This window comes from Oncorhynchus masou, chromosome 28 (genome assembly GCF_036934945.1).
Source record: "Oncorhynchus masou masou isolate Uvic2021 chromosome 28, UVic_Omas_1.1, whole genome shotgun sequence".
NCBI lineage: Eukaryota > Metazoa > Chordata > Actinopteri > Salmoniformes > Salmonidae > Oncorhynchus > Oncorhynchus masou.
This window is the reverse complement of record NC_088239.1, coordinates 21,051,107-21,072,400: the sequence shown is the minus strand read 5'-3', so window position 1 is coordinate 21,072,400 and position 21,294 is coordinate 21,051,107. Positions and strand designations below refer to the sequence as shown.

General features: G+C 43.3%; 1 protein-coding gene across 2 annotated transcripts; it reads right to left on the bottom strand.

Annotated features, from left to right (window-relative positions):
• Window positions 1-7,670: 7,670 nt before the first annotated feature.
• slc22a17 (solute carrier family 22 member 17) lies at window positions 7,671-19,174 on the bottom strand. 2 transcript variants are annotated; one of them, XM_064941564.1, is made up of 10 exons: window positions 18,641-19,174; window positions 17,213-17,734; window positions 15,009-15,112; window positions 14,424-14,551; window positions 12,296-12,461; window positions 11,607-11,722; window positions 11,374-11,479; window positions 10,263-10,486; window positions 9,459-9,570; window positions 7,671-9,264 (listed from the first exon to the last, which is right to left on the bottom strand). In XM_064941564.1, exons 2-10 carry the CDS (start codon window positions 17,672-17,674, stop codon window positions 8,988-8,990), a joined length of 1,695 nt encoding a protein of 564 aa, XP_064797636.1. In that variant the 5' UTR covers window positions 17,675-17,734; window positions 18,641-19,174; the 3' UTR covers window positions 7,671-8,987. The 2 variants fall into 2 exon arrangements, with proteins under 2 accessions (XP_064797636.1, XP_064797635.1); XM_064941563.1 differs by having other exon boundaries at window positions 14,397-14,551; window positions 18,641-19,173.
• Between the last annotated feature and the right edge of the window lie 2,120 nt (window positions 19,175-21,294).

The window sequence follows — 21,294 nt, the reverse complement described above, 5'->3', positions numbered from 1 at the left end:
GTAACTTAACAAAATGTGCAAAAAGGAAAGGGTCTGAATACTTTCCGAATGCACTGTACAGTATAGTGTTGTGAGTGTACATAGAGTCCGTGCAAGATAAGGTCACTGCAGACGTAAGACAATGGGGAGCTGACACATGCTCCTGGGCATGGGAAACGTCTGGAGTCACCCATACACTGGTAGACTGTTCCAATAGTATAATAAATATCAGAGGACCAGTAGCTTCATCAATATTTATATACATAAGGTAAAAGCATTACCTTAGATTTATTGCGGTTTAACAGAATTAATGAACAGGTTATGGGAAATAGAATTGAGATGAAATATAGAACAGGGGAAAAAATGCTTTTTTCCTACATAAACACTACCGTTCAAAGGCCAGCATCCTGGAGTCGACTCTTCACTGTTGATGTTGAGACTGGTGTTTTGCGGGTACTATTTAATGAAGCTGCCAGTTGAGGACTTGTGAGGCATCTGTTTCTCAATCTAGACACTCTAATGTACTTGTCCTCTTGCTCAGTTGTGCACCGGGGCCTCCCACTACTCTTTCTATTCTGGTTATAGCCAGTTTGCACTGTTCTGTGAAGGGAGTAGTACACAGTGTTGTACGAGATCTTCAGTTTCTTGGCAATTTCTTGCATGGCATAGCCTTAATTTCTCAGAACAAGAGTAGACTGACAAATTTCAGAAGAAGGTTCTTTGTTTTTGGCCATTTTGAGCCTGTAATCGAACCCACAAATTTTTGTAACGTTTTTATTTCACCTTTATTTAATAAGGTAGGCTAGTTGAGAACAAGTTCTCATTTACAACTGCAACCTGGCAAAGATAAAACAAAGCAGTGCGACACAAACAACAACACAGAGTTACACATGGAGGAAACAAACATACAGTCAATAACACAATAGAGAAAAGTCTATATACAGTGTGTGCAAATGAGGCAAGTTAAGGGAGGTAAGGCAATAAATAGGCCACAGTGGCGAAATAATACAATTTTTGCAATTAAACACTGGAGTGATAGAAGTGCAGAAGATGAATGTGCAAGAAGAGACTGTCACACCCTGACCATAGAGATAACTTGGTAGTAGGTCACGGTGTGATTATGGGGTGTTCTTGTTCAGTGTTGGTGTTTTGTATGGTTTCCAATTAGAGGCAGTGATCTGTGAGCTGCTCTGACAGCTGGTGCTTAAAGTTAGTGAGGGAGATATGGGTCTCCAGCTTCAGTGATTTTAGCTATTTGTTCCAGTCATTGGCAGCAGAGAACTAGAAGGAAAAGCATCCAAATGAGGAATTGGCTTTGGGGGTGACCAGTGAAATATACCTGCTGGAGCGGGAGCTACGGGTGGGTGCTGCTATGGTGTCCAGTGAGCTGAGATAAGGCAGGGCTTCACCTAGCAAAGACTTATAGATGACCTGGAGCCAGTGGGTTTGGAGACTAATATGAAGCGAGGGCCAGCCAACAAGAGACTACAGGTCGCAGTGGTGGGTAGTATATGGGGCTATCGAGACAAAATGGATGGCACTGTGATAGACTACATCCAATTTGCCGAGTAGAGAGTTGGAGGCTATTTTGTAAAGGACATCGTCGAAGTCAAGGATCGGCAGTATAGTCTATTTTACGAGGGTATGTTTGGCAGCATGAATGAATGATGCTTTGTTATGAAATAGGAAGCCGATTCTAGATTTAATTTTGGATTGGAGATGCTTAATATGAGTCTGGAAGGGGAGTTTACAGTCTAACCAGACACCTAGGCATTTGTAGTTGTCCACATATTCTTAGTCAGAACTGTCCAGAGTAGTGATGCTGGCTGGGTGGTCAGGTGCGGGCAGCGATCGGTTGAAGAGCATGCATTTAGTTTTACTTGCATTTAAGAGCAGATGGAGGCCACGGAAGGAGAGTTGTATGGCATTGAAGCTCGTCTGGAGGTCAGTTAACACAGTGTTCAAAGAAAGGACAGAAGTGTACAGAATGGTGTCGTCTGCGTAGAGGTGGATCAGAGAATCACCAGCAGCAAGAGCAACATCATTGATGTATACAGAGAAAAGAGTCGGCCCGAGAATTGAACCATGTGGCACCCCCATAGAGACTGCCCGAGGTCCGGACAACAGGACCTCCGATTTGACACACTGAACTCTGTCTGAGAAGTAGTTGGTGAACCAGGCAAGGCAGCCATTTGACAAACCAAAGCTTTTGAGTCTGCCGATAAGAATGTGGTGATTGACAGAGTTGAAAGCCTTGGCCAGGTCGATGAAAACAGCTGCACCGTATTGTCTCTTATCGATGGCGGTTATGATATCCTTTGGACCTTGACCGTGGCTGAGGTGCACCTATGACCAGCTCGGAAACCAGATTGCTTAGCGGAGAAGGTACGTGGGATTCAAAATTGTCGGTGATCTGCCTTAGAAAGGCAGGGTAGGATAGATATAGGTCTGTAGCAGTTTGGGTCTAGAGTGTCTCCCCCTTTGAAGAGGGGGTTGACCCCGGCAGCTTTCCAATCTTTGGGGATCTCAGACGTTACAAAAGAGAGGTTGAACAGGCTAGTAATAGGGTTTGTAACAATTTCGGCTGATCATTTTTAGAAAGAGAGGGTCTAGCCTTGCTGATTTGTAGGGGTCCAGATTTTGCAGCTCTTTCAGATCATCAGCTATCTCGATTTGGGTAAAGAAGAAATGGGGAGGCTTGGGCAAGTTGCTGTGGGGGGTGGATGGCTGTTGACCATGGTAGGGGTGGCCAGGTGGAAAACATGGCCAGCCGTTCCAGGATACCCGGGCCAGGTCGATTAGAAAGGCCTGCTTGCTGAAGTGTTCTATGGAGCGTTTTACAGTGATGAGGGGTGGTCGTTTGACCGAAGACCCATTACGTACCCAAGTAATGAAGCAGTGATCACTGAGATCCTGGTTGAAGACAGCAGAGGTGTATTGGAGGGCAGGTTGGTTAGGATGATATCTATGAGGGTGCCTGAGTTTACAGATTTGGGGTTGTACCTGGTAGGTTCATTGATCATTTGTGTGAGATTGAGGGCATCAAGCTTAGATTGTAGGGTGGCCAGGGTGTTAAGCATGTCCCAGTTTAGGTCACCTAACAGCACAAGCTCTGAAGATAGATGGGAGGCAATCAATTCACATTTGGTGTTTAGGACACAGCTGGCGGCAGAAGGTGACGATGAGAGACTTGTTTCTGGAAAGGTGGATTTTTTAAAGTAGCTCAAATTATTTGGGCACAAATGCTCATGTTCCAGATACTCAACTAGTCTAAAGAAGGCCAGTTTTATTGCTTCTTTAATCAGACAACCGTTTTTTTAGCTGTGCTAACATAATTGCAAAAGGGTTTTCTAATGAACAATTAGCCTTTTAAAATGATAAACTTGGATTAGCTAACACAACGTGCCATTGGAACACAGGAGTGATGGTTACTGATAATGGGCCTCTGTACGCCTATGTAGATATTCCATAAAAAATCTGCCGTTTCCAGCTACATTAGTCATTTACAACATTCACAATGTCTACACTGTATTTCTGATCAATTTTATGTTATTTTCATGGGGGAAAAATGTGCTTTTCTTTAAAAAAACAAGGAAATGTCTAAGTGACCCCAAACTTTAAAACAGTAGTGTACATACACCATTCCTTACACCCAGACACCCAGTAACAGTTAACAATATATCTACAGTGAGACAAAGAAAAGCATGCTGTCTGTGTATGCAATTACAACACAATATGAGCCCCATACACTGGTAACTAGAACCATAAATGGTTCTTCAATTGTCCCCATAAGAGAACCCTCTGAGAATAATTACGTTTGTTCCATGTAGAATCCTTTCACTAACATGGAACTGTTTCACCACTAAAGTTTTTAAAGTAGAATATTGTTCAGCACAAAAGGCTTCTACCTGGAATCAAAAAGGGTTCTCCTATGGGAATAAACGAAGAACCCTTTTTTTGTAAGTGTGTGTTACAGGAATTACTCCATATGAAAGACACAGATGCTGAAACACTGACCTTTCCATACTGTCTCTGTCCTCACAGTGTTCCCATGGTAGTAGAGCCCAGACGAGTCAGCAGGAGTTCCACACAACTGGTTACGGGATGATGTTTACATTTCAGCTAGTATTACTACAAATAAAGAAACGCTAACTGGGAAGTTCTCTTGTTGAAGTAGCTTTAGGTTACCTTGTTTAAACCACAGAGCCTGATCCATATGTTTTGTCAGGGCTTTCTCTGGCGTTGAGTGACCTCTGCAAAGGAAGGGAGATAAGGGCAAATAATGAGACAGTGATGAAGGTGAAAGGATAGTCACATGCAATGGGGCAGGCAAGACATGCTAACATCCAGTACTCATCCCAGATCCAGAGGAGGCTGTTAGATGAGACACATGGTAGAGGTCAGATTTATACCCCTAGCTGCCCAGCCCTACAAGGCCAAGGACACAGTAGCCATCGCCCCTGCCTAACCCCTAAATCCATTGGATTACCCTTTCATCCATCCATTCATCCATTACCCAAAGGGCCATTCCTGGGCCATGGTCTGACTATTCCCAAAGTGTGTTGTGACTAGTATCTGGGACAGTGTCCAGGAATGCAGGATATTTTCTGTGTCATCTGCCTTATCTGGGTTGGATGTAGACCACAGGACATTGGTGGCACCTGAATTGGGGAGGATGGGCTCGTGGTAATGCCTGGAGCGGAGTAGGTGGAATGGTATCAATTAAAGTCAAAGAAAAAGCAGAACATGTCCCATCATGCTTTACCCAATACTCACCATTGGGGAAGGCATTTAAGGACATTATCAGGAAGCACTGATACATTATTGATACGGACCCACAATTGAAACCCATTTTTAAATATCCCCCATGTATGGTCTTGAAAAGACCCCCAAACAAGGGAGATATTGTGGTTAAATCTGATTACCCTCCAGAGAAAAGGGAAACGTTTTTGGACAAGGTTCCAGAGGGTAATTACAAATGTGGCCAATGTGCTCAATGCAGCTTCACGTACAAATGTAACTCATTTACCCCCCTTTGGAGTAGAAATGGTCAAGATGTCACGTAGGGGACTGGACATTGAGAGGAAACCTCTTGAAAGGGAATTTTTCTGGATCCACAGGGTCAACACACTGTCTCTTCTTGGCCTTAACGTGAAGTTTGACTTGACACCATTTTATAGTTTCAATAATTCCAAATTGTGTTTGTTTTTTCATACTAATTGAATATTGTATGTGTATGTATAATACGGTAAACATTGATCACATTCCCTGTGTATGTTCATATATTTTGATACATTGAATTTTAATATTGTGAAACTATGTTATCCATTTTTTACCTCCTGTTTCAGGAAGTGAGTACTGAGTACTGCCCCATATTATATATACACTGCTCAAAAAAATAAAGGGAACACTAAAATAACACATCCTAGATCTGAATGAATGAAATATTCTTATTAAATACTTAGTATTTAATAGTTGAATGTGCTGACAACAAAATCACATGAAAATGATCAATGGAAATCAAATTTATCAACCCATGGAGGTCTGGATTTGGAGTCGCACTCAAAATTAAAGTGGAAAACCACACTAAAGGCTGATCCAACTTTGATGTAATGTCCTTAAAACAAGGCAAAATGAGGCTCAGGAGTGTGTGTGGCCTCCATGTGCCTGTATGACCTCCCTACAATGCCTGGGCATACTCCTGATGAGGTGGCGGATGGTCTTCTGAGGGATCTCCTCCCAGACCTGGACTAAAGCATCCGCCAACTCCTGGATAGTCTGTGGTGCAACGTGGCTTTGGTGGATGGAGCGAGACATGATGTCCCAGATGTGCTCAATTGGATTCAGGTCTGGGGAACGGGTGGGCCAGTCCATAGCATCAATGCCTTCCTCTTGCAGGAACTGCTGACACACTCCAGCCACATGAGGTCTAGCATTGTCTTGCATTAGGAGGAACCCAGGGCCAACCGCACACTCATATGGTCTGAGGATCTCATCTCGGTACCTAATGGCAGTCAGGCTACCTCTGGCGAGCACATGGAGGTCTGTGCGGCCCCCCAAAGAAATGCTACCCCACACCATGACTGACCCACCGCCAAACCGGTCATGCTGGAGGACGTTGCAGGCAGCAGAACGTTCTCCACGGCATCTCCAGACTGTCACGTCTGTCACATGTGCTCAGTGTGAACCTGCTTTCATCTGTGAAGAGCACAGGGGGCCAGTGGCGAATTTGCCAATCTTGGTGTTCTCTGGCAAATGCCAAACGTCCTGCACGGTGTTGGGCTGTAAGCACAACCCCCATCTGTGGACGTCAGGCCCTCATACCACCCTCATGGAGTCTGTTTCGGACCGTTTGAGCAGACACATGCACATTTGTGGCCTGCTGGAGGTCATTTTGCAGGGCTCTGGCAGTGCTCCTCCTGCTCCTCCTTGCACAACGGCGGGGGTAGCGGTCCTGCTGCTGGGTTGTTGCCCTCCTACGGCCTCCTCCACATCTCTTGATTTACTGGCCTGTCTCCTGGTAGCGCCTCCATGCTCTGGACACTACGCTGACAGACACAGCAAACCTTCTTGCCACAGCTCGCATTGATGTGTCATCCTGGATGAGCTGCATTACCTGAGCCACTTGTGTGGGTTGTAGACTCCGTCTCATGCTACCACTAGAGTGAAAGCACCGCCAGCATTCAAAAGTGACCAAAACGTCAGCCAGGAAGCATAGGAACTGAGAAGTGGTCTGTGGCTAATTGCCTATAATTTCCACCTGTTGTCTATTCCCAAGATAACATGCTAGCTACTTCCAGACACAAATGAGCGAACAACTCACTAAACATTACTCACCCTTGCAGAGAAATAGAAGTAAACAGTAGCCTGCTTGTCTCTGGACACATGCACATCTTTTTTTAGTGTCACTGTTTTTGTTATTGGTTGACAAGAGCAGTTGAACTGGTGTCAGCAATGTTTTGCAAGGTAATAAAGATGATTATATCATTGCCAGCCAGCATTCAATAACACTGAAATTATGTTACTGTCACAAAAACACAATCTGGCCACCAGTCATGTTATCAGAAATAGTGTTAAAAAATCTCTTTACGTTGTTTTCTGGGGGGGAACTTGTACAAAACAAAATGTCAATGATACAATGTTAAAGGCCATGTACAAGATCAATATGATGTGGGGCTGTTAGCTTTCTGACGACATCAATACACAGACAAGACACTTAACAGCCCATTGTTCACTTAACATTTTATTTTCAATTAAATCAGGTTAAAGTTATTTACATAATTACATTGCTGGATTACTTAACAGATCATCTTAAGCAAACAGCATTGTCTAACATTTTATTACTAGTGTCAAGTTGTTAATAGTTATTTTCATCATCAATAATATCAATATTAAAATTATACTTGTTGAGTGCATTGTAAAGAAACTACCAAAGACCGGCAGAGGGAGGTAAGGTAAGTGTATTTTTCCCTCCCTAACTTCAAACCCCATCCTGCCTAGCCCACACCTCTGCCCTTCGCTCAGAGAAGGCTGTGGAATAGATCCAGTGAAAGTCACTATACATGATCTACCATTAATGTCTATTGGGTACAACATCATCCGAAAAACACAACCAAAACAAACTGCAAATGCATCCAACAAGTTTGTATAGTTACCAGCTCGGTGTATTCATTGCGTGCTACAAATATGGGGTCAAATACTACACTTTTGACTAAATGTAATATACTATAAGTTAATTTGTCCAAATACTTATGACACCTTCATATGGGGGGGGGGACTAGTTTTCATTTCTAAACGGTAAAACAGACATGTATGAAAATAACCTTAAATAAAAGGTGACATTATCTACTGTCGCCTCATATGAAACATTTGATCTCAAAATGCTGGAGTATAAAGCCAAATAAAAAGTTTTAGCTTCACTGTCTAAATAAACTCATAGGGGATTGTAAAGGTGTGTCCATCCATTCTCTACCATACATGTCTATTTACACAAGGTTTTCAGCTCTGAATGCACAGACACTCTTTCTATCATATGTTCCTATGTCTTCAGAGGAGCCTACAGTAAGGTGGGTCTGAGAGCCTAGACAAGATTAATGACACATAAACAGTATTGGCTCCAGGCCACATCTGAAAATGTAATTCATATCATTTTATCACATCCAATCAAGTTTGAGGTACTACAGTACATTAAAATGTAATTTTCTCTCTTTTTTATCTACTGATTTTAGGAGGGCGCCTATTACTATTTATTTGATGCAAGTTCACAAAGCTTCCTCAAACAACCCTCAATTATAACGTAACTCAATTCATCTTCAATCAATCCATGTTATTTTCCCCATTGCCTTTAAAAGCAGTAGACAGATGTGATCTATCAACTTGGCTAAGTGCCAAGCACAGTACAAAAGCACTCTTCCAAGATCCAGCACTATGTAACAAAACTCCTACTGTTTTGTATCAACTGATAAGCCAGCATTCATTAAGTTAACGAAACTAGGTTTATGGTGTTTACAGGACAGTAGATCTGCCTCTGTGAGCTGTGTGTGATGCCATGCTCTGTCAGATCATACACATCAAAGGTGGGCGTTCTGGAGCATGAGCACGAAGCAGCTGATGTCCTTCCCTGACACACAGGCCTTATAGGAAAGGTACGGGGGACAGGTCACTGCATGACGAGCACTCTCCACACCGCCATCCGACCGGGGCCACACATATGTGTGCGCATACACACATTCACGTACACACTCACTTCATTGGCAGAAATGGAGACAGACGAACGACGCATGGCCGCCCCACCCACCCACACTCCTGTGTTAGGAATGACTAGAAAATGATATGTTAGGAAAAGTAGATTGTGTGGTTGATTCTACCATGTCCCTTCACTGGCTCTACACAACCATCTTAACCAGACAGCACTTCTCCCTCTTCATTTTCACCCATCTTCCTTTCTGGAGCATGGACCTGGTGACACTCTGGGCTGGCGTTATGACTGAAGTGTGACGTTTGGGCGGCTAGGTCTCTGGGTTGGGGGTGGCCAGCAGGGGAACGTTGTCCCTCCTCCTCCGGCCCAGCGGGGGGCGTCGGTACTGCTCCCCATCGGCCAGCGTCTGGGGCAGTGGTTTCCTCTTGCTCTCAGGCAGCAGCAGGATGGAGAGCACGGCCAGCAGGGCCAGGGTGGAGTACACCACGTGGTGCAGGAAGTAGCCGTAGTGGTTGCGCAGGTCCATGAGGGGCGAGGTGAGGCGGCCCACGCAGCCCAGGCCCAACACCGTGCCCACGCCACTGCCCCTGGACAAGAGAATAAGGTCAAAGGTCAGTGATCTCCAAAAGAGGAAAGGCCAGCGAAGAGAGATAATACGAGAACCAAGCCTGAAATGACACCCATTGACATTGAAGTCTAACATGCCTTTAAGGCCAAATAATACACCTAATACAAAGAACAGGAAGACTCTTGTGACAGTCTATGAGTTACTGGTCCTTACCTGATGATGGTGGGCATGATCTCTGCAGTGAAGAGGACACAGAGAGAGGCAGCCGCCTGGGAGGAGAAAAGTCCCATCACTGAGAACACAGTGATGGCCGTCTCACTTAGATCTAAGAGAGGGACAGGAGGGAGAGTTAACTTAGCACTGAACTCCCCAGTCTCTGACTGGCTTGTGATTACAGCTGAAACTGAGACATGGCTTTGATTTTACTGCCATTTCAGTGTCCTACATGAACTGATATACCACCATTCAGCCACAAGGTGGCAACATGCAAAAAGGATCTGTGCTTCCAGTGATGAATGTCCATTGAAAACTTACGGAGTCATAACTATACTGAACAAAAATATAAACGCAACATGTAAAGTGTTGGTCCCATGTTTCATGAGCTGAAATAAAAGATCCCAGAAATATTCCATAAGCACATAAAGCTTACTTCTCTCAAATTTTGTGCACAAATTTGTTACATCACTGTTAGTGAGCATTTCTCCTTTGCCAAGTTAATCCATCCACCTGACAGGTGTGAAATATCAAGAAGCTGATTCAACAGCATGATCATTACACAGGTGCACCTTGATGCTGGGGACAATAAAAGCACACTCTAAAATGTACAGTTTTGTCACAACACAATGCCACAGATGTCTTAAGTTTTGAGGGAGCGTACAATTGGCATGCTGACTGCAGCAATGTTCACCAGAGCTGTTGACAGAGATTTTGATGTTCATTTCTCTACGCTCACAGCTTAGAGGGAATAGGGGACATTACATCTATTAAGGGCAACTTCCACCTTGAGCACCAACTTACACTCCACCAGTCCGAGGAGAATCAGAGATGCCAGCCCTGTCATTGTCATGGCGAGGAGCAGGATACCACGGCGACCGCACCTGTTCACGGTTGCCCATAACAACAGCCAGGCCCCTCCTCCCGCACAGACGGACAGCAGATAGGTCCAATAGAAGCTGGGGGCAGTGCCTCTGACATCACCCCGAAATGAGCTGTAACAATGACTAATGCCATGGGAAATGAACCTGACAGACAACAGGGGAGAGATGGAGATGGAAAATCATGGTCTGTTTGGCAACTATTATAGTCCTATGTGTGCTTACCAGTACAATGTTGATAGAAGCAAGGGCAAACCTATACATTAGGTTGTTTGTATGTAATGCATACACTATATGTGGCATACATACTGATACTACTATGTTTGCTTGATACTACCAGAATGTTGTTATTACTTGAAATGAGTAACCAGTGCAGTTACTGAGTAACTGTAACTAACATGTAACTAAACAAAGAAGATAAACTTTCATGTACTGTAACTACTGCCGTACTACTAATACTACTATGCGTGCAACTATTTAAGGCTAAAATCATAAATTGAAACAATACCTGTGTGTTTGTAAAAAAGCGAAGGGGTGGGCCTGGGGAAATGTAACCATTCTCAAATTCATAGACGGAGCTATGTGTAACCGATGTGAAATGGCTAGCTAGTTAGCGGTGGTGCGCGCTAATAGCGTTTCAATCGGGTGACGTCACTCGCTCTGAGACCTGAAGTAGTTGTTCCCCTTGCTCTGCAAGGGCTGCAGCTTTTGTGGAGCGATGGGTAAAGATGGGTAAAGATGCTTCGTGAGTGACTGTTGTTGATGTGTGCAGAGGGTCCCTGGTTTGAGCCCGGGTCGGGGCGAGGGGACGGACGACAGCTGAACTGTTACATATGGATGCAAGGACTGACCATCCATGATAACAAAATCATCGTTGTAACCATCTTTTGAGACTATACAGTGTTTGTTTACATATATTTTGTTTACAATTCATTTATATGTCCAAAAATGGATGTCGCAACTATGGATTCCAGCTTTAAAGTGTGACCAAACGTGTGTGGGCTAACTTCGAACAACACAGTTAGGTGACTTACGAGGTGAAGCCGAGCACACACATGTTTTTCCAGATGTTCCGGCTGTGTACAAGCTCTGGGAAGGACAGGTGGGGGTAAGTAGAGGGAGACGGCTCCGAGTCCAACTCTGCAATAACGACAACAATGTCACAACACCATGTCACGTTGGAGGCATCAGCAGAGACGTTTTCAAACAATAGACAGCAAGTCTCATGAAAAGACCGACACAGAAACACAACATGATTCCCACACACCTGTGAAGCTCTCGTCATCCCTCTCTCTATCTCTTCTTTCACTGAAGGAATTCAGATCAGCTGATCTCTCAGAGAGAAGAAGCCAGCGAGGAGACTCAGGAAATACTCCTGGAATACTGAAACAAAACAGACATTTTCATGTCAATTCCTAGCTTCCATATTACAATATACTCTCTCCTGAAACGGCAATGTTATATTAGAATTTAAAAAATAACAATCGAACCCACTATCCTGGCGTTGCAAGCACCGTGCTCCACCAACTGACAGAGGACTGCATTTTATTTTCTCTGTGTCAAATTTGCTATTTGCAATTAAAGTAAATGCTGTTTAAATAAAGGAGGCAGGTAGCCTAGCGGTTAAGAGCGTTGAGCCAGTAACTGAAAAGTTGCTGGTTTGAATCCCCGAGCCAACTAGGTGAAAAATCTGCCAAGGCAATTAACCCTAATTTCTCCTGTTAGTCACTCTGGATAAGAGTGTCTACTAAAATGTAAATGTAAGAACACTGCACCTTGAAGAGAACTGCTAATGTATTCTGACTTGAGCTAATTGTCGAATGAAGCAGTGGGCTTTAAATCAATACAATGCTCTCAACAAGTTAGTTTGCATTTAGGTCTTTAATCAAATTACTACCATATTCCCCATTCCCTTGTGCATAGGTTTCTGTCCTCCAACACAGCACACACACGCACCCGTAGGTGAGGAACAGAGAGAGTGGTGCAGCCCCCGCTCCGAGTAAGCCCCTCCAGGACTGGCAAGACAGAGCAACACCCAGCAACAGCAGCTCCCCAGAAACCGTAGTTAGTCCTGCCACCATGGTGACCAGCAGACGTAGTGAGGGATCACAGAGTTCAAGACCTTTCAATCAAACAAGCAGAACAATTAATGATTACAGACACAACAATGTTGTACAATTAGTAAACAGGTTTGGTCTTTGGTCAATTATCAAAATAGTTTTAAGGTGCAGTAGTGTTTTGATGCTATTATTTAGAACCTTGTGTACTATGGCAGGGGTTCCCAAACGTTTTCACTCGCAGGGCCCCCCCATGGCATCCAAAAACAGTTTTAAAGCTACTTTTCTTGCAATTCTATACATTTCAACATGTCTAATGTGTAGTCGTGATATTTGAGTGACAAAAAAATGATCTATGGGCTAAAAAAACGGCATTAAAAAATGGTAGCTGACATGGGCTAGTTGATCTGGATATTTCTGACACATTATGAATAGCTCTCTAGGGTACAGTGCCATCGGAAAGTATTCAGACCCCTTGACATTTTCCACATTTTGTTACATAACAGCGCTATTCTAAAATTGATTAAATAAAATTGCAGTAATCTACACACATTTATTAATTTATTAAAAATAAAACACAGAAATACCTTATTTACATAAGTTTCACCCTTTGCTATGAGATTCGAAATTGAGTTTAGGTGCATCCTGTTTCCATTGATCAAACTTGAGATGTTTTTACAAATTGATTGGACATGATTTGGAAAGGCACACACCTGTCAAAATAATGTCCCTCAGTTGACAGTACATGTCAGAGCAAAAACCAAGCCACGAGGTCGAAGGAATTGTCCGTAAAGCTCAGAGACAAGATTGTATCAAGGCACAGATCTGGGGAAGGTTACCAAAACATTTCTGCAGCATTGAAGGTCCCCAAGAACACAGTGGCCTCCATCATTCTTAAATGGAAGAAGTTTGGAACCACCAAGACCCTTCCTAGAGCTGGCCACCCGGCCAACAAGAGAAATCGAGGGAGAAGGGCCTTGGTCGGGGAGGTGACCAAGAACCTGATGGTCACTCTGACAGAGCTCTAGAGTTCCTCTGTGGAAATGGGAGAACCTTTCAGAAGGACAACCATCTCTGCAGCACTCCATTAATCAGGCCTTTATGGTAGAGTGGCCAGACAGAAGCCATTCCTCAGTAAAAGGCACATGACAGTCTGCTTGGAGTTGCCAAAAGGCACCTAAAGACTCTCAGATGATGAGACACAAGATTCTTTGGTCTGATGAAACCAAGATTGAATACTTTGGCCTGAATGCCAAGCGTCACTTCTGGAGGAAACCTGGCACCATCCCTACGGTGAAGTATAGTGGTGGCAGCATCATGCTGTAGGGATGTTTTTCAGCGGCAGGAACTGGAACACTAGTCATGAACAAAGGAAAAGATAAACGGAGCAAAGTACAGAGAGATCCTTGATGAAAACCTGCTTCAGAGCGCTCGGAACCTCAGACTGGGACGCAGGTTCACCTTCCAACAGGACAACAACCCTAAGCACACAGCCAAGACAACACAGGAGTGGCATCGGGACAAGTCTCATACCCAAGAAGACTCGAGGCTGTAATCGCTGCCAAAGGTGCTTTAACAAAGTACTGAGTAAAGGGTCTGAATAATTATGTAAATGTGATATTTCCATATTTATTTATTATTATTATTTATTTTTAATCCTAAATCCTGTTTTTTCTTTGTCATTATGGGGTATTGTGTGTAGATTGATGAGGGGGAAAAAACTATTTAATCAATTTTAGATTAAGGATGTAACCTAACAAAATGTGGAAAAAGTCAAGGGGTCTGAATACTTTGTGAAGGCACTGAATGCAATGACTTACATGACAAGAAGAACTATCCAATTTCAAAATTGCACCTTGTGCATTCTACTACTCCAACTTTCAAGAGTACATTTAAAGACAGACTGAGTTCCTTGGGGGGGGGGCGCACCCCCCTCTGCCGACCCTTCGCACAGTTTTGGAACCACTGTACTATGGCATCAGTATCTGGATAGTACTCACGTGTGATGTAAAGCGTGAGGTACACACCAGCACTAGCAGCAGCCAGGCAAAAGCGCATGACAATAAAGATAGGGGGGGAGGTAGAGACGCACACGAGCACGCCAAATACCACCGAGAGGGTTAGCGAGGTGAGCAGTGTCTTCAACCTGCCCAGTCTGAGAAAAAACAAGGAAGAGGAAATACAAAGATCTTAGGGCATAAGCAGAGACCTCTGAACACCATGGGGCAGTTTCATGGAAATTAAAGCCAGGGATAGGCCTCGTAAACATACCTGGATGAAGCTAGTAATGAAAAGGGTCATTTTAGATCAAATGTTTTGTAATGACCATGTAAATACATAGTAAAATACATATTATGGACACCTATTGTATATTCCCAGACTTTATCAGGACTGAGATGACAAATATACTCAAGCCATGTTCATTCCACCACATTTTCAGGATCATTGTCTAGATTCAAGTGCAGTCTAGGCCCGAGTCAGTGAAACTGTCGCCGAAAGCATCATTTTTGTTTGTTAATTCAATTGGCTTCATCTGACTCTCAATCCTCAAGAGGTCTCACCCCCCTAGTCTAACCCTCACCTTTTCCTCTGTATTTCTAGTGTCATCTTACCTGTCAGCAGCAAAGCCCAGTCCCAGGCATCCTGTCAGAACACCCAGGATGAAGGACACCTCCTCAACTGGGACCAGCCAGTACTGACCACACACCAAATCCCACTGGGAGGAGAGAGAAGGAAGGAGGTGGAGAACCAACAAAAGATTACAGAAAGAGAAGAGAGGGAGGTAGACATATGTTTCATTCCATCAATAGGACATTGTTCCAGGTAGTACAAAACAACTAATTTCAACAAAACTACACTATATTGAAATGTTATTTCAATCATTTCCATTTTGTTAGAAATAACTTGAGCATGGCTTTGTTATTACATCTGAAGTGCTCTGTTGGTGCATTTGCTACTGTTGAAAGCTAAGTGATTACAATGAGATAGCATAGTTTCTGGCCAGAGTCAGGAAGCTGCTGCTAACAATGCCTTATGTAATAGGACCCTATGCAGGGACGCATGAAGAGCCTGTCACATACTATCTATCACTCATCCTATCCCTGGTTCGGCATGGCTGAACTATATACACTGAACAAAAATATAAATGCAACACGTAAAGTGCTGGTCCCTTTGTCAAGACCCCAGAAATGTTCCATAAGCACAAAAAGCTTATTTTTCTCAAATGTTGTGCACAAATTTGTTTACATCCCTGTTAGTGAGCATTTGATCCTTTGCAAGATAATCCATCCATCTGACAGCTGTGGTGTATCAAGAAGCTGATTAAACGGCATGATCGTTACACAGGTGCACTTTGTGCTGGGGACAATAAAATGCCACTTTAAAATATGTAGTTTTGTCACACAACACAATTCCACAGATATTTTGAGGGAGTGCCCAATTGATATGCTGACTGCAGGAATGTCCACCGGAGCTGTTTCCAGTTAATTTAATGTTAATTTCTCTACCTTAAGCCGCCTCCAACATCGTTTTAGAGAATTTGTCAGTATGTCCAACCAGCCTCACAACCGCAGACTACGTGTAACCACGCCAGCCCAGGACTATTTCTGTCTGCAATAAAGCCCTTTTTGGGAAAAACTCATTCTGATTGGCTGGGCCTATGCCCTCCCAGGCCCACCCATGACTGCACCCCTGCCCAGTCATGTGAAATCCATAGATTAGGACATAATGAATTTATTTAAATTGACTGATTTCCTATTATGAACTGTAATTTAGCAAAATCTTTGAAAATGTTGCCTGTTGCGTTTATATTTTTGTTCAGTACAGTTACCTCACAAATGAGAGCATGGTCGATAGCATTCATATGGACGACGTGCTTGGAAAAAATAAGAAATGCCAAACTTGCACACAAACAAGTTCACAAACTGCCAAAACCAGTTATGAACATGAATCAAAAGCATTATAATACCCTTTGCCCGAGACCTATTCCATTTCTTCCCTCTTATACTAAAACCTCAATGTCAAAGGAGCATATAGACATCTGCCCTGTCAATTCTACTACAAATTGGTGTTACAAGGCATTTGCTTAAAGATGTTTAGTTCAGTATTTCTACTGAATCCTTATTGATTAATGGTGGAGACTGGTGAGGGTTGTTCTGGCTTCTGAGAGAAGTTGCTGAAGCAGCATAGTGGCGTTATACTGGTCGATCATGACTAAAGGTAAAACTACACTCTGAAATCAACCGCTGAATCGAGCCTTCTGTCTATGAACAGAGAGACTGGAAGGTGTTCCTGCTGTCTACAACCACTGCAGTAGTCTGTCTTTTAAATTACAATGACTCCTTGAGACCAGTGTATGTTTAGCTAACCACAGAGGGCAACAGGCCGACAGAACAGCTTACAGAAGCACCAGGTTTCCCACCCGCGTCACGCATGGAATTCAAAACAAACAGAGAGAGAGTCCACAGTGAGCCAAGTGAGAGCTAAAGACCATGGAAAATTGTGGGTGTGGTGGAAAACAGTTCTGCTAAAGACATTAGGCCTGAAGCGTCATCAGACATTTTATAATAAGTACACACATTATTACTGCTGCAAAGCAATGGATCATGTTTTCTGACACTGAGAGTGCTGTGACTGTTTATGACATTTTTAATCAAAGCAGTGTTAATGGTGTAGGCATTTTTTACCGTGTAAGGGTAGCAGTGCTTCACTTCTTATGAGAATCTACTCAGTAATGCATTACGTAATTTGGATTCTGAGACCGGGAAATACAAACTAATCAAGAAAACAATGAGACCGACAAAGTTCCTTGAGGTACCTCAGTAACAATGTTAATTCTCAATCCTTCTGTGACATTGTAGTCCCAGCCAGCATCGCAGTTCTCCACCCCGGACTGGGTACCGTTGATATACTGCTTGCACTGAGACAGCCCCCCGCTGTCACCCACTCTGCCCCCTTTCTCCCAGGGCAGGGAGGCGTTGAGGACCTGCGGGGCAGGCGAAGGTCCCGGGAGGCGGCAGTGGTGGGGTGACGCGAGGGTGAGCAGGGGATCCGAGGAGAGAAGGAAGGCCAGGAAGAGATTGGGCAAGAGGGAGAGACAGATGAGCATCCTCTGTTTCTTCCTCCCTAGGGCCAGGACCATCACCTCCCCCGTGGGAGGCAGGGAGGGGGGAAGCGGGAGGGAGGAGGAGGGAGCGGGAGACGAGGGAGTGGGAGAAGAGGGGAGGGGGGGAGGCGGACAGGGGGAAGGGGAGGGGAAGGGTGACTCAGGTGATGTCATGACTGAGGGTCAGAGAGGTTGTGATCGATCCTCAGATGGAGTGGGAAATATGGGAAATATCTGTGGAGGGAAAACATTTAAAAAATAATGATACTGACCATGACTACTTTCTTCCAAATATATTATTACCTGCAGAATATGATGAAATAACAACAATTGTTCAGAGAGTGAATGGATCTTCATTCTTATTTATTTACAGACTTAAACAGTCTTTTTTGGGGTTTTGTTACTTTTATAGTGCATAATCATAAACCCTGGCAAATTACATCTCCAATCCCATAATAGAGGGAGCAATGCCAACCACATTAAATCATGATATGCTTTATATTACATTGGTGGATATACCCATTCTATTGCTGGGTGACTCACACAGGAAGTGTTTATTTGTAGCATTTCTATACACTTGTAGGGAATACATTATACAGCTGTATCCTATTGCCCAAGATCAAAACAAGGTATTTGAACATGTTGTTGTGAGCCTACACTATCAGCCACAAGTGCACATGGTCCATTATGTTAATGTTCTAGGCTGCTACAAGGCCAGGAAGTTCTGGGAAAGGAATTCCAGTTACATAAGAGGCTTTTCAGACAGGGAACAGTACTGCATGGAAGGAAAAGAGCAAACGCATATTTTAATAGAGGTAACATAGAGCAACACACAAACCACCCGAAAAAAGAACATTCAAGTAACATTGTACGATCCCACTGGGCAAAGACGTCAATTCAACGTCTTTTACACGTTGGTTCAACGTCATTTCATTGCAATGACGTTGAAACAACGTTGATTCAACCTGTGGGATGAATAAATGACAAGCCTACACTGAAATGGTGGTGTCATATTAGGTCACTGACACAAGTGCACGCACGCACCTGCCCCGGGCAGACAGACAGCAAACTACATTATTCTGTAAATATACAATATTGTCACAGTTTGGGAGGCATGGGGACAATAGCAAAATGACTTACCCCTTTCCAGTGTTACTATAGTCGTCAGATATTATAATACATCCGGTAGGTTAACGATTGCCCACTGTCACTTTCAAACGTCCGTTTTGGTAAAGCCAAAACATTGCAGGGGATAAAGGCAACAGTGTTCCGAACTGAGTTGGATTTTCACCGCATTCCCTTTACTCTTCCTATGCGTCTTCTCTTTGTCGGCTGTCGATTATTCCATCCTCCTGTAACATAGGCTACTGTCCCAGGGTAGTATTGTATGAAGAAGCACTGGAAACTAAAGTCATGTCAGAGAAGAAAACGCAGTTTCAACATAGAAACCTAATGAAGCCATTTTTGGGTTATATTGTCATGCTCGACTTCTATGGTGCCTGATTTCTAATGTTGTTGCGCGACCCAAGTGTATGTCCGCCGACATGAAAGAAGTGTTAAGTAATTAAATAATACATAATTATTTCCGACATCATCTTAAAGGGGACGGGTGACAGCCATAGTCGAACCGATCCTCTCTGGGACAAAGGGGGTGGAAAACTGCAATGGGGGAAGCGACATTCAGACTCGTGAGAAATCGGGTGAAATCGTTGAGGAGACGTCCCCTCTTTCACTGTAAATTAAGACATCTGCCGCGTGGTGGGGCCATAATTCATAGATTATTCTCAAGGTTGAAAAAGCGCACATAATGAGTTGTACTACACTGGACAAAAATCAAAACGCAACATGTAAAGTGTTGGTCCCATGTTTCATGAGCTGAAATGAAAAATCCCAGAAATGTTCCATAAGCACAAAAATACTCTAAAATGTTGAGCACAAAGTTGTTTCCATCCCTGTTAGTGAGCATTTCTCATTTGTCAAAATAATCCATCCACCTGACAGGTTTGGCATATCAAGAAACTGATTAAACAGCATGATCATTACACAGGTGCTGGGGACAATAAAAGGCCACTCTAAAATGTGCTGTTTTGTCACACAACAGAATTCCACAGATGTCTAAAGTTTTGAGGGAGCGTGCAGTTGGCATGCTGACTGCAGGAATGCTCACCAGAGCTGTTGCCAGAGAATTTAATCTTGTTTTAAAGAATTTGGCAGTACATCCAACCTGCCTCACAACCGCAGACCAGTGGTGTAAAGTACTTAAGTAAAACTACTTAAGTAGTTTTTGGGGGGTATCTGCACTTTACTTTACTATTTATATTTTTTGACAACTTTTACTTTCACTTCACTACATCCCTAAAAAAAATATGTACTTTTTACTCCATATATTTTCCCTGACAACCAAAAGTATTCGTTACATTTTGAATGCTTCGCAGGACAGGAAAATGTTTTAATTCACACACTTATCAAGTGAACATTGCCGGTCATCCCTACTGCCTCTTATCTGACGGACTCACTTAACACATGCTTCATTCGTAGACGATGTCTGAGTGTTGGAGCGTGCCCATGGCTATCCGTTACAAAAATATATACATTTTTTTTTAAATGGTGACGTCTGGTTTGCTTAATATTTTTTATCTTATTTTATTTTATTTATTTCACCTTCATTTAACCAGGTAGGCAAGTTGAGAACAAGTTCTCATTTACAACTACGACCTGGCCAAGATAAAGCAAAGCAGTTTGACACATATAACAACACAGAGTTACACATGGAATGAAATAAACATACAGTCAATAATACAGTAGAAGAATAAGTCTATATACAATGTGAGCAAATGAGGTGAGATAAGGGAGGTAAAGGCAATAAATAGGCCATGGTGGCAAAGTAAATACAATACAACTATTAAAACACTGGCATGGTAGATTTGACAGTAGATGAGTGTGCAAAGTAGAAATACTTGGGTGCAAAGGAGCAAAATAAATAAATAATTAGATAAATACAGTAGGGGAAGAGGTAGTTGTTTGGGCTATTTATAGATGGGCTATGTACAGGTGCAGTGATCTGTGAGCTGCTCTGACAGCTGGTGCTTAAAGCTAGTGAGGGAGATAAGTGTTTCCAGTTTCAGAGGTTTTTGTAGTTTGTTCCAGTCAATGGCAGCAGAGAACTGGAAGGAGAGGCGGCCAAAGGAGGAATTGGCTTTGGGGGTGACAGGTGAGCTATACCTGCTGGAAGGCATGCTACGGGTGGGTGCTGCTATGGTGACCAGCGAGCAGAGATAAGGTGGGACTTTACCTAGCAGGGTCTTGAAGATGACCTGGAGCCAGTGGGTTTGGCGACGAGTGTGAAGCGAGGACCAGCCAACGAGAGCCTACAGGTCGCAGTGGTGGGTAGTACAGTGGGGCAAAAAAGTATTTAGTCAGCCACCAATTGTGCAAGTTCTCCCACTTAAAAAGATGAGGCCTGTAATTTTCATCATAGGTACACTTCAACTATGAGAGACAAAATGAGAGAAAAATATCCAGAAAATCACATTGTAGGATTTTTAATGAATTTATTTGCAAAATATGGTGGAAAATAAGTATTTGGTCAATAACAAAAGTTTATCTCAATACTTTGTTATATACCCTTTGTTGGCAATGACAGAGGTCAAACGTTTTCTGTAAGTCTTCACAAGGTTTTCACACACTGTTGCTGGTATTTTGGCCCATTCCTCCATGCAGATCTCCTCTAGAGCAGTGATGTTTTGGGGCTGTTGCTGGGCAACACAGACTTTCAACTCCCTCCAAAGATTCTC

Excerpts from the sequence above, each read along its gene's own strand:
- slc22a17 (XM_064941563.1), bottom strand. The coding sequence starts at position 17,674 with ATGACATCACCTGAGTCACCCTTCCCCTCCCCTTCCCCCTGTCCGCCT. Across the intron at positions 15,113-17,212 it reads GAATTAACATTGTTACTGAG|TGGGATTTGGTGTGTGGTCA; the intron begins GTACCTCAAGGA and ends CTCTCCTCCCAG. Across the intron at positions 11,480-11,606 it reads GGATGACGAGAGCTTCACAG|AGTTGGACTCGGAGCCGTCT; the intron begins GTGTGTGGGAAT and ends TCGTTATTGCAG.